The sequence below is a fragment of the Triticum aestivum genome, chromosome 7B (genome assembly GCF_018294505.1).
Source record: "Triticum aestivum cultivar Chinese Spring chromosome 7B, IWGSC CS RefSeq v2.1, whole genome shotgun sequence".
NCBI classification, from domain to species: domain Eukaryota; kingdom Viridiplantae; phylum Streptophyta; class Magnoliopsida; order Poales; family Poaceae; genus Triticum; species Triticum aestivum.
The window spans coordinates 127,883,456-127,903,829 of NC_057813.1; the positions used below are offsets into that span (position 1 = coordinate 127,883,456).

The 20,374-nt window shown below is 46.2% G+C and overlaps 2 protein-coding genes across 2 annotated transcripts; one reads left to right on the top strand and one right to left on the bottom strand.

The window, feature by feature from the left end:
• Window positions 1-14,979: 14,979 nt before the first annotated feature.
• LOC123159159 (cytosolic sulfotransferase 5-like) lies at window positions 14,980-16,200 on the top strand. Its single transcript, XM_044576987.1, has one exon. The coding sequence runs from the start codon at window positions 14,996-14,998 to the stop codon at window positions 16,073-16,075; it is 1,080 nt and encodes a 359-aa protein (XP_044432922.1). The 5' UTR covers window positions 14,980-14,995; the 3' UTR covers window positions 16,076-16,200.
• On the bottom strand, window positions 16,115-16,943 carry LOC123159160 (16.0 kDa heat shock protein, peroxisomal-like). The gene has a single exon (XM_044576988.1). It carries the CDS (start codon window positions 16,738-16,740, stop codon window positions 16,324-16,326), a length of 417 nt encoding a protein of 138 aa, XP_044432923.1. The 5' UTR covers window positions 16,741-16,943; the 3' UTR covers window positions 16,115-16,323.
• Between the last annotated feature and the right edge of the window lie 3,431 nt (window positions 16,944-20,374).

Here is a 20,374-nt window from a genome sequence, read left to right on the forward strand (position 1 = left end):
TATCCATTTGGATGTAAGTTAGGATGGGCTATTATTGTTGACATCACCTAAAGGTGAATACGTTGGGAGGCAACACAATAAGCCCCTATCTTTCTCAATGTCCGGCTGAAACTCCATAACCACAAGTATTGCATGAGTGTTAGCAATTGTAGAAGGCTACAAGATAGTTGAGTATGTGGACTTGCTGAAAAGCTCTACTGTTGACTCTTTCTGATGTTATGATAAATTGTAATTGCTTCAATGACTGAGATTATAGTTTGTTAGTTCTCAATGAAGTTTCTGAACCATACTTGACATTGTGAATTGATCATTACTTGAGCATAAGAAATCATATGATAAAATCTATTTATGTTGCTATTATAAGAATGATCATGAAGCCCTCATGTCCGTATTTTATTTTTATCGACACCTCTATCTCTAAACATGTGGACATATTTTTTAATTTCGGCTTCCGCTTGAGGACAAGCGAGGTCTAAGCTTGGGGGAGTTGATACGTCCATTTTGCATCATGCTTTTATATCAATATTTATTGCATTATGGGCTGTTATTACACATTATATCTCAATACTTATGGCTATTCTCTCTTATTTTACAAGGTTTACCATGAAGAGGGAGAATGCCGGCAACTGGAATTCTGGCTGGAAAAGGAGCAAACATTGGAAACCTATTCCGCACTGCTCCAAAAATCCTGAAACTCCACGAAACCTGTTTTTGGAATTAATAAGAATTATTGAGCGGAAGAAATACATCAGGGGGGCACACCCTAGCCAGGAGGGTGGGGGGTGCGCCCACCCCTACTAGGCGCGCCCCCTGTCTCCTGGGCCCCCTGGTGGCCCCCCGGTGTCCATCTTCTGCTATATGAGGGCTTTTACCCTGAAAAAAATCGTGGGCAAGCATACGGGACGAAACTCCGCCGCCACGAGGCGGAACCTTGGCGGAACAAATCTAGGGCTCCGGCGGAGCTGTTCCGCCGAGGACACTTCCCTCCGGAAGGGGGAATCATCACCATCGTCATCACCAACGATCCTCTCATCGGGAGGGGGTCAATCTCCATCAACATCTTCACCAGCACCATCTCCTCTCAAAACCCTAGTTCATCTCTTGTATCCAATCTTGTATCAAAACCACAAATTGGTACCTGTGGGTTGCTAGTAGTGTTGATTACTCCTTGTAGTTGATGCTAATTGGTTTACTTGGTGGAAGATCATATGTTCAGATCCTTTATGCATATCATTACTCCTCTGATTATGAACATGAATATGCTTTGTGAGTAGTTACGTTTGTTCCTGAGGACATGGATGAAGTCTTGCTATTAGTAGTCATGTGAATTTGGTATTCGTTCGATATTTTGATGAAATGTATGTTATCTTTTCCTCTAGTGGTGTTATGTGAACGTCAACTACATGACACTTCAACATTATTTGGGCCTAGAGGAAGGCATGGGGAAGTAATAAGTAGATGATGGGTTGCTAGAGTGACAGAAGCTTAAACCCTAGTTTATGCGTTGCTTCGTTAGGGGCTGATTTGGATCCATATGTTTAATGTTGTGGTTAGGTTTACCTTAATACTTCTTTTGTAGTTGCGGATGCTTGCAATAGGGGTTAATCATAAGTGAGATGCTTGTACAAGTAAGGGCAGTACCCAAGCACCGGTCCACCCACATATCAAATTATCAAAGTACCGAACGTGAACCATATGAACCTGATGAAAACTAGCTTGACGATAATTCCCATGTGTCCTCGGGAGCTCCTTCCTCATTATAAGAAATTGTCCAGGATTATCCTTTGCTACATAAAGGATTGGGCCACCTTGCTGCACTTTATTTACTTTATTTACTTGTTACTCGTTACAATTTATCTTATCACAAAACTATCTATCACCTACAATTTCAGTGCTTGCAGAGAAAACCTTATTGAAAATCGCTTATCATTTCCTTCTGCTCCTCGTTGGGTTCGACACTCTTACTTATCGAAAGGACTACGATAGACCCCCTACACTTGTGGGTCATCAATCATCTTTGATGTAACGGTGATCTAAAGTTAATAAAGTACGCCCTAGGGCTTTTCCCCTAAAAAAGCTTGATAAGTGGAGCATGCTCAGTTATGCATTGTACTCACTTCGTAAACTAATATAAGAGCGTTTAGAATACTATTTTAGTATTTTTATATTAGTTTACGGAGGGAGTAGTTGTTTGGATGTACTGCAATTTAGTGGTATCAAGTTGTATGTGTAAGATAAACATGATAATAAAGGAGAGAGACACATTTAACGTCGAAAATCACAGACGCATGAAGGCGCAATCACTATGATGGAGTATTACAAGAACAACACGACATGCCGTCTTTAGGTGCGACTACATGGTCTATATATGAGGGGCAATACATAAGAGTCCTTGTAGGACAAGTAAACGAGTTGTACTCGTACGCTTCGATGTCAACGCAACGTCCCACACCATTTGTACTAAGTCTAGTCCAACATGGTAGAATTTGAATCATAATTTAACGATCTCCACCTTGAGCCAGATTCCCTCTAGTAGTCGAAGAAAGTAAATGTCTCCATCCAAATCAGTATAAACACATTATGCGTCAAAGTCCATAGGACTAGTGAGAAATACCAACTAAGTCTGAGGAAAGCTCAAACTTATTGCTAGCAATGGTGCTATGGAGACCAACCGCATTGAGAGTCCGTCAAGTATTTGCGAGCGTGTCCTTCACTTAACTGAAGAATGGAGATGTATCCATGTGGTAACTACAACCATTCGGGCACCGCGCAGGTCAAGGCGAATGCTGACGGTGCATTGGCAAAGCACCAAGGTACGGGAAGGGAGGTGTTGTCCTTACAGACAAGAGACAACCATGGCATTTTCATTGCAGGATCCTGTTATTTTTTTCATTCTACTCATGATGCGGAGGTGGCTGAGCTAATGGCGTGCCGGCAGGCCTTATTCCTTGCTCAAGAGCTTCATGTCCACAAGGTTATCCTCGAGACGGATTCTCAAGTGGCAATGTGTAAGATTATGAACGTGCAAAAGGATCTCTCAGCTAATGGGCAACTAGTTGAGGAGTTTAAAGGTTGGACGCTGCTACGCAGCGCCCACGCGCTATGCAGGAGGATCTCGTGGCTGGGCAGTCTAGGAAAGTGTCCTGTGTCGGCCCCTCCCCCATGTGCCAAAAAAGGAAGGTTCATGTCTTTGCAAAAGAAACAAAAAAGAAACAGTGACCCTCCCGTCACGTGATCTCTTCCCCCACCACCACTAAGAAAACCTTACGCCCTCGATCCCCCGCAGCAACTCTCTTCTTCACCCATTCGCCGTTGCACGCCATGTCCTAGCAATGGGCAGTTCCCCCTCCCGCAACAAAAATCACAGTAAAAAGGGTGTGGGAAAATCAAAAGTTTTGTCTACAACTCTTTGTGCTGATAAGGCAATAAACTGGAGAAATCATGGGCAAAAAATTCGCCAGAACTGGCAAATTTCCCACGGTGAAAACAACAAAGGTAGCAGGGCCCTTCCAATTTACCATGAGATTTTTTCTATTGAAAATATGCCCAAGAGGCAATAATAAAGTTGTTATTATCATGCTCCCTCCATTCCTAAATATAAGTCTTTTTAGAGATTTCACTATGGACTACATACCGAGCAAAATGAGTGAATCTACATTCTAAAATGCTCTATATACATCTGTATGTAGTTTGTAGTAGAATATCAAAAAAGACTTATATTTAGGAGCGGAGGGAGTATTTCCTTGTACTTAATAAAGGTTTCTTACCCATGCAAGATTGTATTGACCGGAAACTTAAATAGACATGTGGATACATAAACAGACACCGTGTCCCTAGTAAGCCTCTACTATACTAGCTCGTTCATTAAAGATGGTTAAGATTTTCTAACCATAGACATGAGTTGTCATTCAATAGCAGGATCACGTCATTAGGAGAATAATGTGATGGACAGGCCCAATCGTAAGCTTAGTATCAGATCGTATTACTTATTAGTTTAATTGCTACAACTTTCTTCATATCAAGTATTTGTTCCTTAGATCATGAGATCGTGTCACTCCCTAATACCGAAAGAATACTTTGTGGGTAATCAAACGTCACATTGTAACTGGGTGATCGTAAAGACGGAAAGTATTTGTTGGGTTGCATGGATAAGGACCAGGATTTGTCACTCTGTGTGACGGAGAGATATCTCTGGGCCCCCTCATTAATACAACATCATGAATAGCTTGCAAGCATGTGACTAATGTGTTTAGTCACGGGGATCTTCTATTACGGAACGAGTAAAAAAACTTGTCGGAAACAAGATTGAACTAGGTATGGTGATACCGATGAACGAATCTCGGGCGGCGATCGGTTTGTGAGATGCAAACGCGTAGGGTGTGGTTATATTTACGGTAACGATAATGCCTGAACGTCAGTTTTTTGAGCTCCCGTCGCGAATGGCCTTGTTCCCTTTGGATCGAGTGCACCGATCTTGGCGCACGGTCCTCGCCACATCATCGTCAGGGCATCGTTCGCGTCCAGCCGAAGTCGTGCCGAACGATATTTTCACTTATCTGCTCGCCGCCACCCCTCTTTTTCTTCATGACCCATGTTTTCTTCTCACCCACTCATCCTCTCATCCCACCATCTCAGAGGTTCCTAATCCACTCCACCGGCGAGCTCCAGCTCCTCACTCTCCATCTATTTAGGTCGTACTGCGGCGGCGACAGTCCGCGGATCCAGGCATTTGATGCGGGGCGGAGGCGGGATTTTGCTCGGGGGCGATGGTGGTGGATGGGTGCAGTCATGGCGAGCAGTAGGAGTGGTGGTGATGGTCGAGGCTGCGAGCTGGTGGTGGCCACGGCTGCACGATGTCTGGGGAAGAAGTGCGCAGCGGCAAAGCTGGTGCCGACGAGCCATGGTGGCCGGTGCATGATGGCAACCACCACGGCGACAAGCAGCTTGGCGGCGAACTCGCAGGGGCGAGATCATGCTTCCACGGTCAGCGCGGCGCGGCCAGCGGAGATGTTCAGCACGCTCCTCCTGGTGGGCGAGGAGGCTTCGTCCCTCCCGACCAGACCGCGACGCCCGCATCCGTGTAGAGGAGATCAGCCGCCGTCCCGGTGGTTGCGGTGGCGATGGCGATGCCGGTGGCACGCCATGGTCCTTCAAGAGGGATTGCACGGCGCCGGAGGTGGCCGGGTATGACGCTACTGGTGGTGGTCGTGTCATCCAGGGGGCACGGTATCTAGTTTGGTCTGGAGCTCATGGTAAGTCACAGATAATTTTGCATCCTCCCTAAAAATGATGGCAATTTTTGTTTTGCAGGGATGGCAAGTTGATGTGCACCCATACTGCATTGTTGTGATGTTTTTGTTTGGGAAACAACAATATCTTGCCATGGCAAATTGATGCATTTTTTGACATGTGCGGTAGATGTGTTGGCAATTTTTCAAGCCAATAGTTACTATGGTTAGTTCAATTTGTAGTTTCATTCAGCAGTTGAGTTGTCATGGCCATTTTGCCTCCTGTAGTATGCGGCGGTTGTCGCCCAATTTTTGCAGGTAAGAAATTGGAGGCTCAATTTCCCAGCAATTTGCATTAGTACGCTCATGGCAATTTTCACTAGTAAAGTATATGACAAACATGAACTGTATCTACCAGTTGAGTTGTCCAGTGTCACCAGTCCATAAACATGGCAATTTTTTGCTCACATCTCTCGTGCCAACTAGGATGGTTAATCCTCGTTTATTTGTATGTTCATGAAAAACATTTTTTTTGTACTAAATTGCATGAGATACAGGCCTGCGTTGTAGCTGTAGCGCCACTTCGTCAAAGACCAACGGCCGCCACGGTTTCCTCGTTGACATCCTCGCCCTGGTATAACCTACTCATGTGCTTTTCAAAATTACCAACATGGCATTGTTAAGATTTTTGTGCAAATCATGCTTTTTGGCTGAGCTGTGAGTATTTGTGCTAAATCATGCTTGTTAATGGAGATTATCCTACAAATTTTACTTTTCTTTGCCATGTCAAAAACTTACTTTTAGTTTGCCATGGCAAATTTTTACCATAATTGCCATGGCAACTTTACTTTTAAGTACATGACAAATTTACTTGAGCATACATGGCAAATTTTACTTTTTTGCCATGCCGAAAAATTAACTATTAACTTGCCATGGCAATTCTTTACCTTAATTGTCATGGCAACTTTACTTATAAGTAGATGGAAAATTTAGTAGAACATACATACAGAGAGCGGCGTTTTGGCTCCTAGGTGCATATGCACCCATTGTTGAAATACACATTTCAAAAAGTTGAAAAATTCGGAACAAAAATCTCACGTGTATATCCGGACATTTTATGTGCACGTGCGTTCACAAGGTTCCGGTGAAAAACGACGTTTTTTGTGGCTTGTGTAAAAAAGATAAAGAAATGCCTCGTGAATAGTTAGAATGAAGCATCGGAAATTGTCTTTTTTACACAAGCCACAAAAACGTCGTTTTTCACTGAAACCTTGTGCACGCACATAAAATGTCTGGATATACAAGCGGGATTTTTGTTCCGAATTTTTCAACTTTTCAAAATGTGTATTTCGACAATGGGTGCATATGCACCTAGGAGCCAAAGGCAATTACCGATACATCGCAAATTTTACTCTTTTTTGCCATGTCAAAAAATTTATTATTAAGTTGCCATGGCAAATTTTTACCTTGATTGCCATGGCATCTTTACTTGTAAGTACATGGAAAATTTACTTGAACATACATAGCAAATTATTACCATGGCAAAATTAACCTTTTTATTGCCATGGCAAAATTAGCTTTTTATTGCGATGGCAATTTTTATTTAACATATGAAGCAAGGCAAGTTTGACTTCTATTTTTGCCATGGCAAAAATACTTTACATCCACGGCAAATTCTGTCCTTTTCCACCACTCATGGTAATTTTGCTTCTATTGACTATGGTACATTTACTTTACAAAACATGGCAATTACTATTAAACAAAAGATTGTGCATTTTTGTTTCTGCTCCACACAATGGCAATTTTTAATCCACATTTTTTGTCTCTTCATTTATATAGTAAAAATAGCATGCAGATTTTTAATCTACATTTTCTTGCCATCATGGTAGAGATGAAAAATTGCCATGAACTTTTTTTCTTTTTTTGACATTTGCATTAAAAGATTTTTTTTTTACCATGGACAATTTTGCTTATAAAGATCATGGCAAATTTTTTTGCTTCAACCCATAGTGATTTTTTAGTAGTATCTTATTCTTTATTTTATATATCTATCACGACAAAATTATTTTTGGACCATTTCAAATGTTTTTGAGTATGACAAAATCTAACCTTTATTATTCACACCCATAAGTGGGCTTTCTTAGTCAAAATAGTTTTGGGGCAAACTGGGTTTTATTTTTCTTTTATTCAACGCAAAAAGGCGTAGAGTGATGGTGTTCCGGCTGGGCGCTTCTCGTCCCGAACGGCATCCTTCGATCTATTGGCACCCCGCACCCCGCACCGAACGACTCGTTCGGTCTGGAGAGTCTGGGGCTCTCCAGACCGAACGGTCGGCAGATATTGGGGTCCTATATTTAACCACGGAGAGCTTGTACTGATCGCGTCTGGTTACCAAACGGAGCTCTTGCCGGTCCGTTTGAAACTCGGCAGCTCGACTTTGGTGGCAAACTCTACGCTCTTCCGTTTGTGTATTTGAAATCGGAATCTGACTCTGTGCATTATTCATTTGATGAAACGGAATTTTGCAGCTCCTTTTGCTTGATTGCTATGCTCATTAGGCTTCCGCAAGGTACCTTTGCCTGTATTGGATCCTTGTTCATTTCAGAGATAAGGCGAAGTTTGTTGGTTGAGAAAAATCTTTATTTTCTCGTCCAGCAATTGTAGTCCGAGCGTGAATTTCCTTCATCTGCTCGCTTAAAAAAACATGATTTGTCTAGAGCACATCTAAATGTGACCTAATTATTATACATCTAAGTGACTCAATCAAATATAAAGAAAATGAAAAAAAAGTATATATCCGCACGAATCTCCATGTAAGATCAATGAACTAGGACTTAGATGTGCAATAGGTATGGCACATCAAGATATGCTTTAGGAAAACATACGCGGTTCCACCTCATCTAAGTTGGAAAGGTTTGATGGATAATGTGGGCATGATTTTCCACCTGTTTCCTTGACCTTGTTTTTCTCTGGTTTTCTTTTTGGGAAATGGTAAATCCCGAAGTTTGGGATTTGACCAAGGCAAATCGAACTTTTTCGATGTTAATTTTAGTGGCGTGAGGATGGCAAGTTTAAGTTCACACGCACGACAATTTTTTGATAAAAAATACACTAAGGACGTAGTGGTCATGCTTGCCAACTAACTTGTCATCCTTGCGTCACTAAACTTGTCATCGAAAACCTTCTCAAAAAAAAAATTGCCATCGAAAATGTTTGATTTTCCATGGTCAAATCATGTGTTCAGGCGTTATCGGGTCATTTTTATTGCGCCTTTTCTTCTTTTCATTTTTAAGTTGTTTTTCATTTGCCAGTTTTTTCGTTTCTTTTCCTGTTTCCATTTTTTGTTTTACAACTTTCATCAATATTACGTTCAGATACTTTTCAGAATTCATGAATATTTTTAAAAATCAAGGTTTTTTGTAATTTTTTAATATTTTTCAAACTTCATGAAGAAGTTTTGAAATTGTGATTTTTTTAGTATTGATGAATATTTTTAATATTTATGAATTTATTAAATTATTGAAGATTTTTTATAAATCATGAAAATTATTTACAATGCATGAACATTTTTTTATATTCAAAAAAAATTAGATTTTGTTAGCATTTTTGTAATTCATAATATTATTTAATTTATCAAATGCACATGCACGTTTCTTTTGAAAAAATGTGCGAACTTGAGTATCTGCAGCATGCACGCATTAGACAGGCGTATTCGTTCGTGCTACTAAACGAACGAGAATGATGCACGATGAATTGGTGCATCTCCACTTCAAATGGGGCACCTATCAAGACGACATGTGCGCATTAACGCCCTTCCGGTATGAGCCAGTTGTCGACGTGGAGGATGGCAGCCACCGGCCAAGGCCGCTACATAAGGGCATTCTCTAGGAGGAATGCAGGACTTCGTCGACTCCGTAAGCTAGAGAAGTGTAGAGATAGTCCATTAGTAGATCGTTAACATGTCTTATCTAGATTTGTCCTCCCTCAACTCCGGCGACTAGACATCCGACTAACCAAATGTTGCCATTGGGCACCCATTGTAGTAGTTGTTAACTATAAGCATCAATAGAGTCATTTCTCGCCATGTGAGGGCCTGAACGTGGATAAAGCTTGTGTCCCATGTCCATGTGATAATCTGAGGTGATCACCCCTATCACCATAATCCACATATGTTCACTGTATTGTCATTAGGTACTATGTGAGGACTCATTGGGGCTCCTAGGGCTCACCTAAAGGTTCCATCTGCATTCGTACCATCCGTATTTCTAACCACTCAAGTTTTGATTAATTTCTAGGCCAATCAAGTAGCATATAATCCATCGTCATGCTCGTCTTGAACTTGCATTTTTGAACATTGATGACCATCCCCACTGAAGTCATCCTCACATGGTCTATTTTAAATATTATTTTGATGTAAGTCATCAGCTTCTCCTTACCCACATAGGCATAGAAAACACATGGTATGGGTGAGTTCATGAAGTGCAATTCACAATTTCTTAGCATACCACTAGATCATTTGATCCACGCCGTACATCATTTACTATTATTTGTGGACCATCTATAGTCCAATCACCGGGCTTCATCTTAGTCAACCTTTAAGTTCAATTTATGTTCTACCTTAGTTTTTTAAAGCCACAACCAACTCTTTGGTTTACTTCATTGCTTCAAGACTTGATCACCAAAGGATCAATTCTCTTGTGACAATATTGAGTTTCTCCATGAGTATCATATTGGTCATCACTTGCTCTTCTAAATACTCCACCACAATATCTTGAGAGCCATAGTGAGTTTTTTCATTTGAATTACTCACTTCAAGACTTTATCAACCTTGGCCCAATTCATGAGCTCATCATGACCTTAATTATCTTCAAGACATGTCTAGAATTATTTTCTTTAATCATTCTCTCAAGAGCTTGATCCTTCATGGCTCAACTCATAATCCCACACACAAAAAACTTTTGTTTTCTCCAATGAACTCTATCTTGGTCATATTTGATTTACTCACTGGAATCAATCTTGATTCATCTTAGTCAATTTTCTGCATATTCTTGACCATAACATATTCATCTCTATAACTAAATAATCTTGATGCATACCCTCATTTTAATGCCATTCTTCTCAAATCCAACCCATATACTTATGAAACACATATGGAACATTCCTTCGTATATTACTCAATGCAACTGTTAGTCCATGCAAGTGCCAATCATACCAAATTTCAATGCATATGTTTATGTTGATTTCTTTCATCCTTGAACCCATCCAATGTTCTGCATGGATTGCCTATGGAACCCATCTATGATTACCTATGGAACCCATCTCTGTTAAATCATTAGTCCATAGGATTGCTATTAATTATGAAAACCACACGTGGGTCGGGGTTTATGCACTTTCAGTCACCCACAAAGAGCCCACAAAGTGCATGACCATGTATTCCACCATGTCTTGCTACCAAAAAGTCAATGCCTCACTTGGGGTTGTGTAAGATCGAACTGAGTCTAGAGGGGGTGAACAGACTACTAAAACTGATTATATCACAACCTAGAGGGTTTTCCCAATTTTAGTTCTTGGCAATTTTAAGCTTATATAGATATTTCCTAAAACACCCCAGACATGTAAATCTAATAAAGAGGAAAGCACGGAAATAAAACTTGCAAGTAAGTTAAAGGGAGTGAGCTTAGTAGATTGCAAATACAAGGAGGCTCAACAATGTTTTTAGGTGCTCCTCCACATGCTTATGCAGTCAGAACCTCCATACATATAACACAAAAGATAAGGAGATAGGGGGTCTCCCTGCCTTAACCCCCTCGAAGGCTTGAAACTCTTACTTTCTTCTGGATTAAATCGAACTTGGTATTCAATAGTGGATACACATTGCATAATAAAATTTACCCAGGTATATCGGAAGCCTAGTTTCAGCATAATCTCCTTCAGGAAGGACCACTCAACCTGGTCATAAGGTTTATGCATATCAAACTTGATGGCACATAGACCCTCTTTACCTTCTATCCTATTTTCAATTATATGAAAGCACTCATAAGCCACTAAAACATTTTCCGTAATCATTCTTCGTGACACGAAAGCACTCTAATTCAGAGTAACAATTTCTGGGAGAAAAACCTTTGAACGAGAAGCCACCATTTCTACAGTACTTTTATACACCACATTACACAAGCTAATCGGCCTAAATTAGGTTACCTTTTTCGTAGAATTAATCTAGGGTCATCACAATAGTAGTGTCAGTCCATCGCATTGGAATAGTACATATATTATCTGCTTACAAAACCTTCTCGACCAGATCGTCCCCTAACATGTACCAAAATCTTTTATAAGAAATAACATGTAGTCAATCCGGCCCCGGAGCACTTAAATCACCAATATCAAAAAGATCCTTACAAACATCTTCAGCGGTGCATGGGGCAAGGAGTGCATTATTCATCTTAGCCGACACCCTTCTACGTACCAGAGATAAAATCTCCTGATCCGGTTGCAGAACTTCAGAAGTGACAAGATTTCCAAAATAGTTTGTGGTGTGATCCTTCAGTTCCGTTCATTGTTGCCAGACGCCAAAATTATCATGGAGTCTCTTAATATTATTTCTCTTTTTCCTAGTTGTAGCCGCATTACAAAATAAAGAGGTATTACTATCCCCATGCATCGACCAATTCGCTCGACCTCTCTGTATCTAGAAAATTGCTTCTTGATTCAAAATATTTTCAATAAGCACTACAACTTCCTTTTGTTGAGATCGTGACTCTGTATTTAGAGGACCACACCACAGTCTCTCTAATTCCTTTTTTAATTTGTTGATTCTGCATTTCGGACCCTTCAGAGTATCGTGATCCCGAGTATGTTGTATGCATATTCGCATGCACCGCTCGGGTCCGAGCCACGAGAGTTGGACCAATACTTGCAATCTTGGCCTTTTCCCAAGCCGACTTCACGATTTCCTCAACTGTCTATTCTTTGAGCAATCTTGCTTCAATTTGTTTTACACGGCCCTTCGAACAACTAAATACATTACCATGAAAATAATCCACATCCAGAATCAAAGGGTGGTGCTCCGAGTGTACATGTTACTAATTGATAACCGCAACCCAAGGAAATTTATTTGCCATTCCGCATTACACATAGCCTGGTCAAGTCTTTCCTTGATGTCCCCTCTTCTGCAAGTAATGGGATCGCCAATGAAACACATATCATCCAAAGCGCACTATGTAAGACAATCATGAAAATATTTCATCATAGCATTAGGTCTCATACTGCCGCCCTCTTCCAAATAGTATACAATTATAAAATCCCCTAAAACCATCCAAGGATGGCGCCTTTATTATGCAAATTACGGATATCATTCCAAGATATATGGCAATCACTCCAAGACAAATGACCATAGAAACTCGTAAAGTGCCATTGTACAACATAAGCATGCATATAAAAACATAAAAAGCTGACAGAAAAAACCTGAGTGATAGTAGCTAGTGTGTTGGTTCATGCCACGACGAACATCGGTGTTGACAATGAGGGCCGACAAACGAAATAACATGTTGCACCCTAGGCCATTGCTCAGCTCGCGTGTGTAAGGAAAAAACAGCCAACACGAATATCTAGCCTTTAGATCCGACGGTCAGTGAAGTGAATGACACCAATTTATTTCTCAGCTACTAGCTGAGTTCCCGCAAAACAGATACATTTGTATCCTTTTTCTGGTTTTTATTTATCGATAATGTTTTCTAGAGAACGTCAGCTAGGAGGGGAATGCCAAGTGAATGTTTTTCCCTGACAGTGTTAGTTGCTTTGCGAGATTAAACGACGACAATTTTAATTGAAAAATGCCTTCTTCTAAATAAACAGTCATGTTGTTCTGAAGAGTTGCCATCACCTCACAACTATAACTAAGATCAAAACTGTTTGAAATGCCACCCCTAGTAGTGAATGTTGGGAGCTCATTTTTACGATATAGAAAATCCAAATTTTTTTGCTCGCCATGTGGGAAAGTGACTTAAACAGATCATGAAACATTGGCATTAGATCACCTTAATTATATCCCAACATCTCTTATAAAATTCTACTGGAAAGTCATTCGGGCAGGTGGCTTATTATTCTTCATTTGTGAAATCACCACGAAAACCTCCTTTTCTGTGAAAGGAGTAGTGAGTAACTCGTTCTCATCCTCTCTTAGCTGTGGTGCATCCTCAACCATATCCTCGTTGCGTGAAACAAAATTCACTACTGGTGCCCCAAATAACTTTTTATAAAAGTTGGAAATGTACAACTTTAGGTTCTCATGCCCTACTATTGTACCCTCGTCCTATTCAAGTTGGATAATCTTCTTTTTTCTATATTTCCCATTCGCAATCATATGAAAAAATTGAGTATTATTATCCCCTTGAACCACCTGACGCAATTTAGCTCTAAGTGCCTATTTGATCTCCTCTTCTCTAAGAATCTTTGCCAGGCTGACCTCAGCCTCACATTTAGCTCCTCGTTCACTTGTATCAAGCGAATTAGTCTCAACTTTTATATCGAGATCATTAATGAAATTAAGTAACCTTTCTTTTGCTGCTTGTAGATACCACTTTCATTTTTAGCCCGTCCCCTCAAAAACTTTCTCAGATGTCTAATTTAAATTGCCATCTGTCAATGTTCGAATCTCCCCTCTGCTCTGAGGCCCATTCCATGGCTATCAAAGCAAGGAAGCCATCCCTCTCAAACCACAAAAGTTCGAAAGAGAAGACCTCCTTGTTGCCTCTGTGAACCGCCTCACCCGAGTCAACAAGCAGGAGTTGTGATAGGATATCCAGTTTGTAACGCACACACCGTTACTAAAGGCATCTCGGTAGCGTTTTTAATCATCATTTTACTAACCTACCTCTAACAAGAGCTGCATCCCGGTAGCCCTTTGAATCAGGGAGGGCCGTTTTGGCTCCCGGGAGCATATGCTCGCGGATGAACAGTAAATTCAAGAAAATGTAAAAAAATCAAAAATTCTGTTTTTTTGTAGATGTTGGTGTAACACCCCAAGTGTAATCCTTCCCACTTTGTAACTTTTCCAACCTTGGTCATGAGTATTTCCATGTGGGTTTCATTATATGGCTTATTCATCTTTGTTTTGCATTGTCTCTTTATCTGTTGCATGCCATGCTCATCTTTGTTTGTTGCATTGTGCCTCTTGTCATTTTGCATTTCATCATGATCATTATGTGCATTACACTATTATTTATGAAGTGACTTGATATGGGCTTCTATTCTTGGCGGGGTCTCCCCAGATTCCTAAGAATAAGATCACATATTGGGCATGCCAAGTTCGTGTTACTATCGCAAGCATGCTTGAAAATTTTCATGCGAAAAGAAGCAGTAGTGTTTCGACGGTGAAAAAAACAAATTTGGCGTGCCATTTGGTCTTCAATTTGTTTTTCTTTTGCACATGCCAAAATGCTTAACTTTTTGTCTCAAAATTTGCAGGTAGCATTTGTATGTGACAGACCACATAAAAAATTGTCTTGATATTTTTTACATTTGAAAAATTATTTTTGGGCCCATGCTCCCGGGAGCCAAATTGAGTTTCCATTTCAATCATCATTTTACTATTCCTTGGTTCGATTCGTCAGCTAAGAGGGTCCTTTTCTTAAAAAACAAAGATAATCATCAAAAAGCAAAGAAATCGGTAGCGAAAGACTACATTTCCAGTTTTTTAATGACGCGTGATCCACGCTCCAAATATTCTGCTCGGGTCACCAATGATGATATAGCATGGCACCGCTGCGGTAATGCACACCTTATCAATCACATGGCAGTCCAACAACTCCAATACCATGGCGACCAACGCAGCCAGTGCTCCGGCAGGCCCTATCCCGTTCAAGGATGTTGTCGTGGACAACGTCGACCTGGTCGCCACCATGCCGGCTGAGAGGTCTTCGGAAGACCACGACGATGTCCTGGTATCGGCGCTGCCGAGCAAGCCGATGGTCGGCAGCACGCAGAACAAGCTCCGCTGCTACCTGGGCTTCTGGCTGCCGGAGACCTTCGTCCCGGCGGCCATCGGCCTGCAGCGCCGCTTCGTACCCCGCCCCGACGACGTCATCATCGCCAGCCTGCCCAAGTGCGGCACCACGTGGCTCAACGCCCTGGCGTTCGCGACGATGGCGCGCCGCTGTTACCCGCCCGCCGGCGCCGACCACCCACTCCTCCGCCTCAGCCCGCACCAGTGCGTGCCTTTTCTGGACGCTCTCTTCGCCGGAGGCGGCCGGGAGGCCAGGCTGGACGTGCTCCCGTCCCCGCGCCTCATGTACACGCACATGCCGCACGAGATGCTGCCGCGCGCCGGCGGCTGCAGGGTCGTGTACATCTGCAGGGAGCCCAAGGACACGGCCGTGTCGCTGTGGCAGTTCCGCCGGAGCATGCACCCGGAGCTGCCGTTCCTCGACACCTTCGAGTCCATCTGCAGCGGCGCCAACACGTACGGGCCGTTCTGGGACCACATCCTCGGGTACTGGCGCGCCAGCGAGTCGTGGCCGGAGAACGTGCTCTTCTTGAGGTACGAGAAGCTGCTGCGCGACCCGGCCGGAAACGTGAGAAAGCTCGCGCGGTTCGTCGGCGTGCCGTTCTCCGAGGCGGAGGAGGAGGCCGGCGTCGTCCGCGGCATCGTCGAGCTCTGCAGCCTCGGGAGCCTGAGGAGCGTGGAGGTGAACAGGACGGGCTACATGGACGGCCTCAAGTTCCCGCGCAAGGCCCTCTTCCGCAAGGGCGTGGCCGGCGACTGGGCGAACCACATGACGCCGGAGATGGCGCGCCGCATGGACGATATCGTCGCCGACAAGCTCCGCGCCACGGGGCTTACATTCCAGTGAGCTCAGAGAAATCAAAATTTCCGCAGTGTCGCGACGAGATCAATTTAATCATTTCCGTAACTTTATTACCAGCCAAATGTTTCAGTTTATCATAAGCAAGCATACACGATCACGCTTCCGCGTCACACGATATTCATCGGATTACTTTAATTCAGATCACAACTTCACAAGTGAAACGCACACAGCTCGCATACACAAGCATACACCGCAGTAACAGTACTCCTGAACCCGGTCGGTTCATGGCGGCCTCACAGCTTGCTGGAGACCGCGATGGGCCTGGTCCGGGGCCGGGCCGGGGCGGGCTCCTTGGGCACGACGACGGTGAGCTCGCCGTTGTCGACGCTGGCCCTGATCTGCTCCACCCTGACGTGCTCCGGCAGCGCCACCTCCCGCGCGAACTCCGGCTTCCCGCGCTCCGCCACGTGCCACACCGCCGCCTCCTCGTTTCCCTCGTTTCCCTTCTCCTTGGCCGCGCCCCTGACGCTGAGCACGTTGCCGTCCTCCACCTGGACCTTGACGTCGTCTTTGCCCAGCCCCGGGACGTTGATCCTGAGGACGTGGGAGGTCGGGGTCTCCACCCAGTCCATGGCGGCCGTGGCGGAGGCTAAGGGGCGGGCGTAGAGGAGCCGCCGGAAGGGGCTTCCCCCGAAGAAGAGGTCCGCCATTGACTGGAACGGGAGAGCTAGCTCGGATGGGATCGGCTGCGACTGCAGTTGAGGTCTTGAGGATCGCACGGTTGGGAATTGCTGTTGCGGTCTCGGCGTCGGCGAGTTGGGAAAAAGGCGAACGAACTGGAACGATGGGGGCGATAAATCTGGAAGGGTTTGCGGCGTCGACGTCAGAGCGATTTTCGAGAGACACGGAGAGAGAGCGACTCGCTGGATAATGGCGTAGTAGATGGGAGAAGCTTCTGGAGTATGTATGCTTTGATATCTCTGTACTCCTGTGGAACAGTTCCTTCAGCTGGTTGCTTAGGGCATCTTCAGCCGTTGGCCTTCCAGGGGGAGTCAAAAAGCGTCGTCTGGGGATGAGCCGGCGCAAAAAATTGCCCTGGGGGCGAGTCGGCCCCCAGGGCCGTTCCTAGGCGCGTATTAAAAAAAAAGATGAGACGTTCGGCGAAGTTATGATAAAAACTAGTTAAATTTCGGCCAAACATGGCAAATTTCGTCTAAACATGGCAAATTTCGGCGAAATTCGCCATTTTCATGACATTAATCTAATCTAAAAAGAAAGGCGCTGAAGTCGTCGCCGCCATCGTCGGCGGCGGCGGCCTTCTCCTCCTTGACGCGGGCGCCCCTGCTGGACCCGGCGTCCCCATGGCGGACTGGCGGCGGCGCGTCGTCGTCGTCGTCGTCGCTGTCGCGTAGGACGACGACCCCGTCTTCATCGCGGCCGCGTCGGCGCTCTTCGAAGCGGCGCAGGGCGGCGCGCTGGCGCTCCTTCACCTTCTCCCGGCGCGCCTTCTCCATCGCAATGGAGTCCTGGCGCGCCCATTCTAGGGCCGCGTCGTCGTCGCCGAACTCCGCCTTCACCGGCGCAAGCCCCGGCTCCGTCTTTGACTTGACGAAGCGCGGAGGAGCCGACGAGGACGAGGCGCGCCGGCCGCCCTCGTTGATGATGATGCCGGCGCTGCGAGTGCGCCGGCCGAGCGGCGACTCCGCCACGGGCTCGGCCTTGACGCCGAGCGGGGCCGGAGTGCCGGAGGAGTGCGACGAGGATCGGGAGGAAGAAGAGGAGGAGGAGGAGGAGCTCCCACGGCGCTGAGCCTCCACCCCGATGGCCCGGCGCGCATGTCCGGCGGCGCCGGGATGTTCGCCTGGAACAGGAGCCAGGACTCCTGTTCGCGGAGCGAACGACGGCCGAAGCCGTTGGCCGCCGCCTCATCTCCGGGGAAGCGTTCTGCCATGGCAACGGCGGGGCGCGGCGGGCTCGGGAGAGGTAGAGGGAGGGGCCGAAGGGCGGCGCTCGGGAGAGGCAGGGAGAGGGAGGGGTTGGACGGCGGCGAGGGGGGACTGGTCTGGGCACAGGCGAGTGGAGGCCGCTGGCTTTTATAGCCAGGCCGCGCCCGTGTGTACGCGTGCGCGGGAAGGGAGGCGTCGGCGCGCCGCCCCATGAAGCGCCGCCCGTGAGGAATCAATGGCAAGGCTGACCGGCGGCAGCCTTGCCATTGATTCCCCGCGGAAAACCGAGGCCCTTGGGGGAAGACGAGGCGCCGAGTCACTGACGCGGCTGGCCCGCGTCTTTTTCGCGCCAAAACAGCTCGCCCCGGCGCCTCCGGGCGCCCCCCAGCGCGCCGGGTTCGGGCTGGGTCCGCCGGCGCTGTTTTCGGCCCAAGCCGGCGAAAATCGGGCTCCTGGGGGCGCGACTGGGCCGTTTTTTCGGCGCCGGCGCGAAAAAAACGCCTGGGGAGGCCTTCCTGGGGGCGCGGCTGGAGATGCCCTTAGCAACCGCAAATTTTCTTCCGCATTTGTCCGCCGACACAAATGAAAGAGGTAGATGTCCAACGCTAATGACATATATTTAGATTTTTTCCAACAAATCGGATGAAATTCATACAACATGGCCGGATTCATATAACCATGACGGATTTTACAAACATTACAGATTTGGTTACATTTCAAACATTCAGAACAAATAAAAGACCTGCCCCTGAACTTGTCATATGGCGACGGCTGCCGGCATCCAAGCCCGTGTCGTCATCAGCCGGCTCCATGAGCACCGGCGATAAGACCCGTGAAGTGAAGGTGCGGTTTTCGGCGAGGAAGAGTAGAACACGAGAGACGGACCAACCCACATGGGACACAAGGCACAGCCACCTCCCATGGCCTAGTCATTCTCTAAGGAGTTTGCGACCTGTCCGTCGCTGGTGGACATGAGGTACACGATGGAAATGGTGGCACCAGCTCTGTCTTGGTCCCATCGGGCCGGCTAATGAATCGTCGGCGGCGAGTAGGAAGCGCAGCTGGCGTTGCTCTCCTCCGCGATGGCAGTTGCGCCTTCGCGGCGCCGCTTCCTGGCGAGCGGCGGCTTGAGCGTGAACGACATTGTAGATGGCACATGCTCCGCTACGAAGTTAGGGTTCGCCATGGCCATGGCCGCCACAGCCTCCTCGCTCGCACGCTCGCGGTAGATCTGGCCCTCCGCCAGCCGGTGCTGCTCCAGGAGGAACATGTTGTACCGTTGTTCCTCCTGCACCTGCTGGAACGCCGGCGCAGGCCGGACCTCCGTCATGGCAGCATCGAAGTGCACTTGCGCTTGCTCTATGATGAAGCCGGTGAGCACAGGAGGCGTGGGAGCCGGGGCGGAGTCATCAGCCCATCTCCATCATGGTGTTGTCCTCATCGTCGGAGACCTTGGGCGAGCTGGCCGGCAAGCCGGCCTCGATCCGCCTGGCACGGCGGCTATGCCATGTGGCGGTAAGGCTGGCCACCGCATGCTTCATCTTCGGCGACAGACTGTCTCACAGTGCTTTCTCGCTGGCGGTCATGACGGATGTGGAGGAAAGAAGGAGGATGTGGGGCGGATGTGTTGTGCTATGGACATAGTCGGGAGTGGCTGCTCTTAAATAGTGGATTTCGGTGAAGTCGGACGTTAATGTGGGACACCGGAGTGGCTTTTTTGGCCGGCGAGCCTGCTTAATGGCGGCATACGGACAGACGGGGTATTGAACAGGCGTGATAGATATCGGTCCCGTCCCATCCAGTCACGTGTCTCCGGCTTTGAACAGGCACGAAGACCGGAGATGTGCAGCAGGCGACTTCCTTGTCCGGTGCGCCGCTTCAATTGCGGAGGCAGTGAGAGGTCGCATCCGGCCTGAGACGTCTTCAATGTTGAGCAGCGGGCTCTACAACAGCATGAATGCGGGCAGTTGGCACCGGGCAGAAACGCACGCTAACGAGGGAGGAGCATTTTTGATGGGCCAGAGCGGTCAGAAGCAGGCTTGGGATCGGTCCAGACTCCCGCAAACCTGTCCACGTTAGTCTCTAGTTTGCGGGAGAAATAGCGTACGGACCGCTCCGCAGACCGATACAGGTCGGTGTCGGATGGCTTCCGCAGTCCGGGCAACATGGTCCAACGATTGCGGGAGGTTTGCAGGTCCGTTTTGAAGATGCCTTTACAAATGCATTCGCAACATTTGTAAATGAGAGAAGCGTATGAAAGAATATTCATGTCCTTCCGAATCAACCTCGAACCGACCCCTCCAAATAAGGCGGACGCTACAAATAAGTTGACTTATTTGTGCTAGTTTTAAGTCGCCTCCGTAACCATCCGATCAAACGAGTCCCCGCCGTCCGATCC

Excerpts from the sequence above, each read along its gene's own strand:
- LOC123159160 (XM_044576988.1), bottom strand. The coding sequence starts at position 16,740 with ATGGCGGACCTCTTCTTCGGGGGAAGCCCCTTCCGGCGGCTCCTCTAC.
- LOC123159159 (XM_044576987.1), top strand. The coding sequence starts at position 14,996 with ATGCACACCTTATCAATCACATGGCAGTCCAACAACTCCAATACCATG.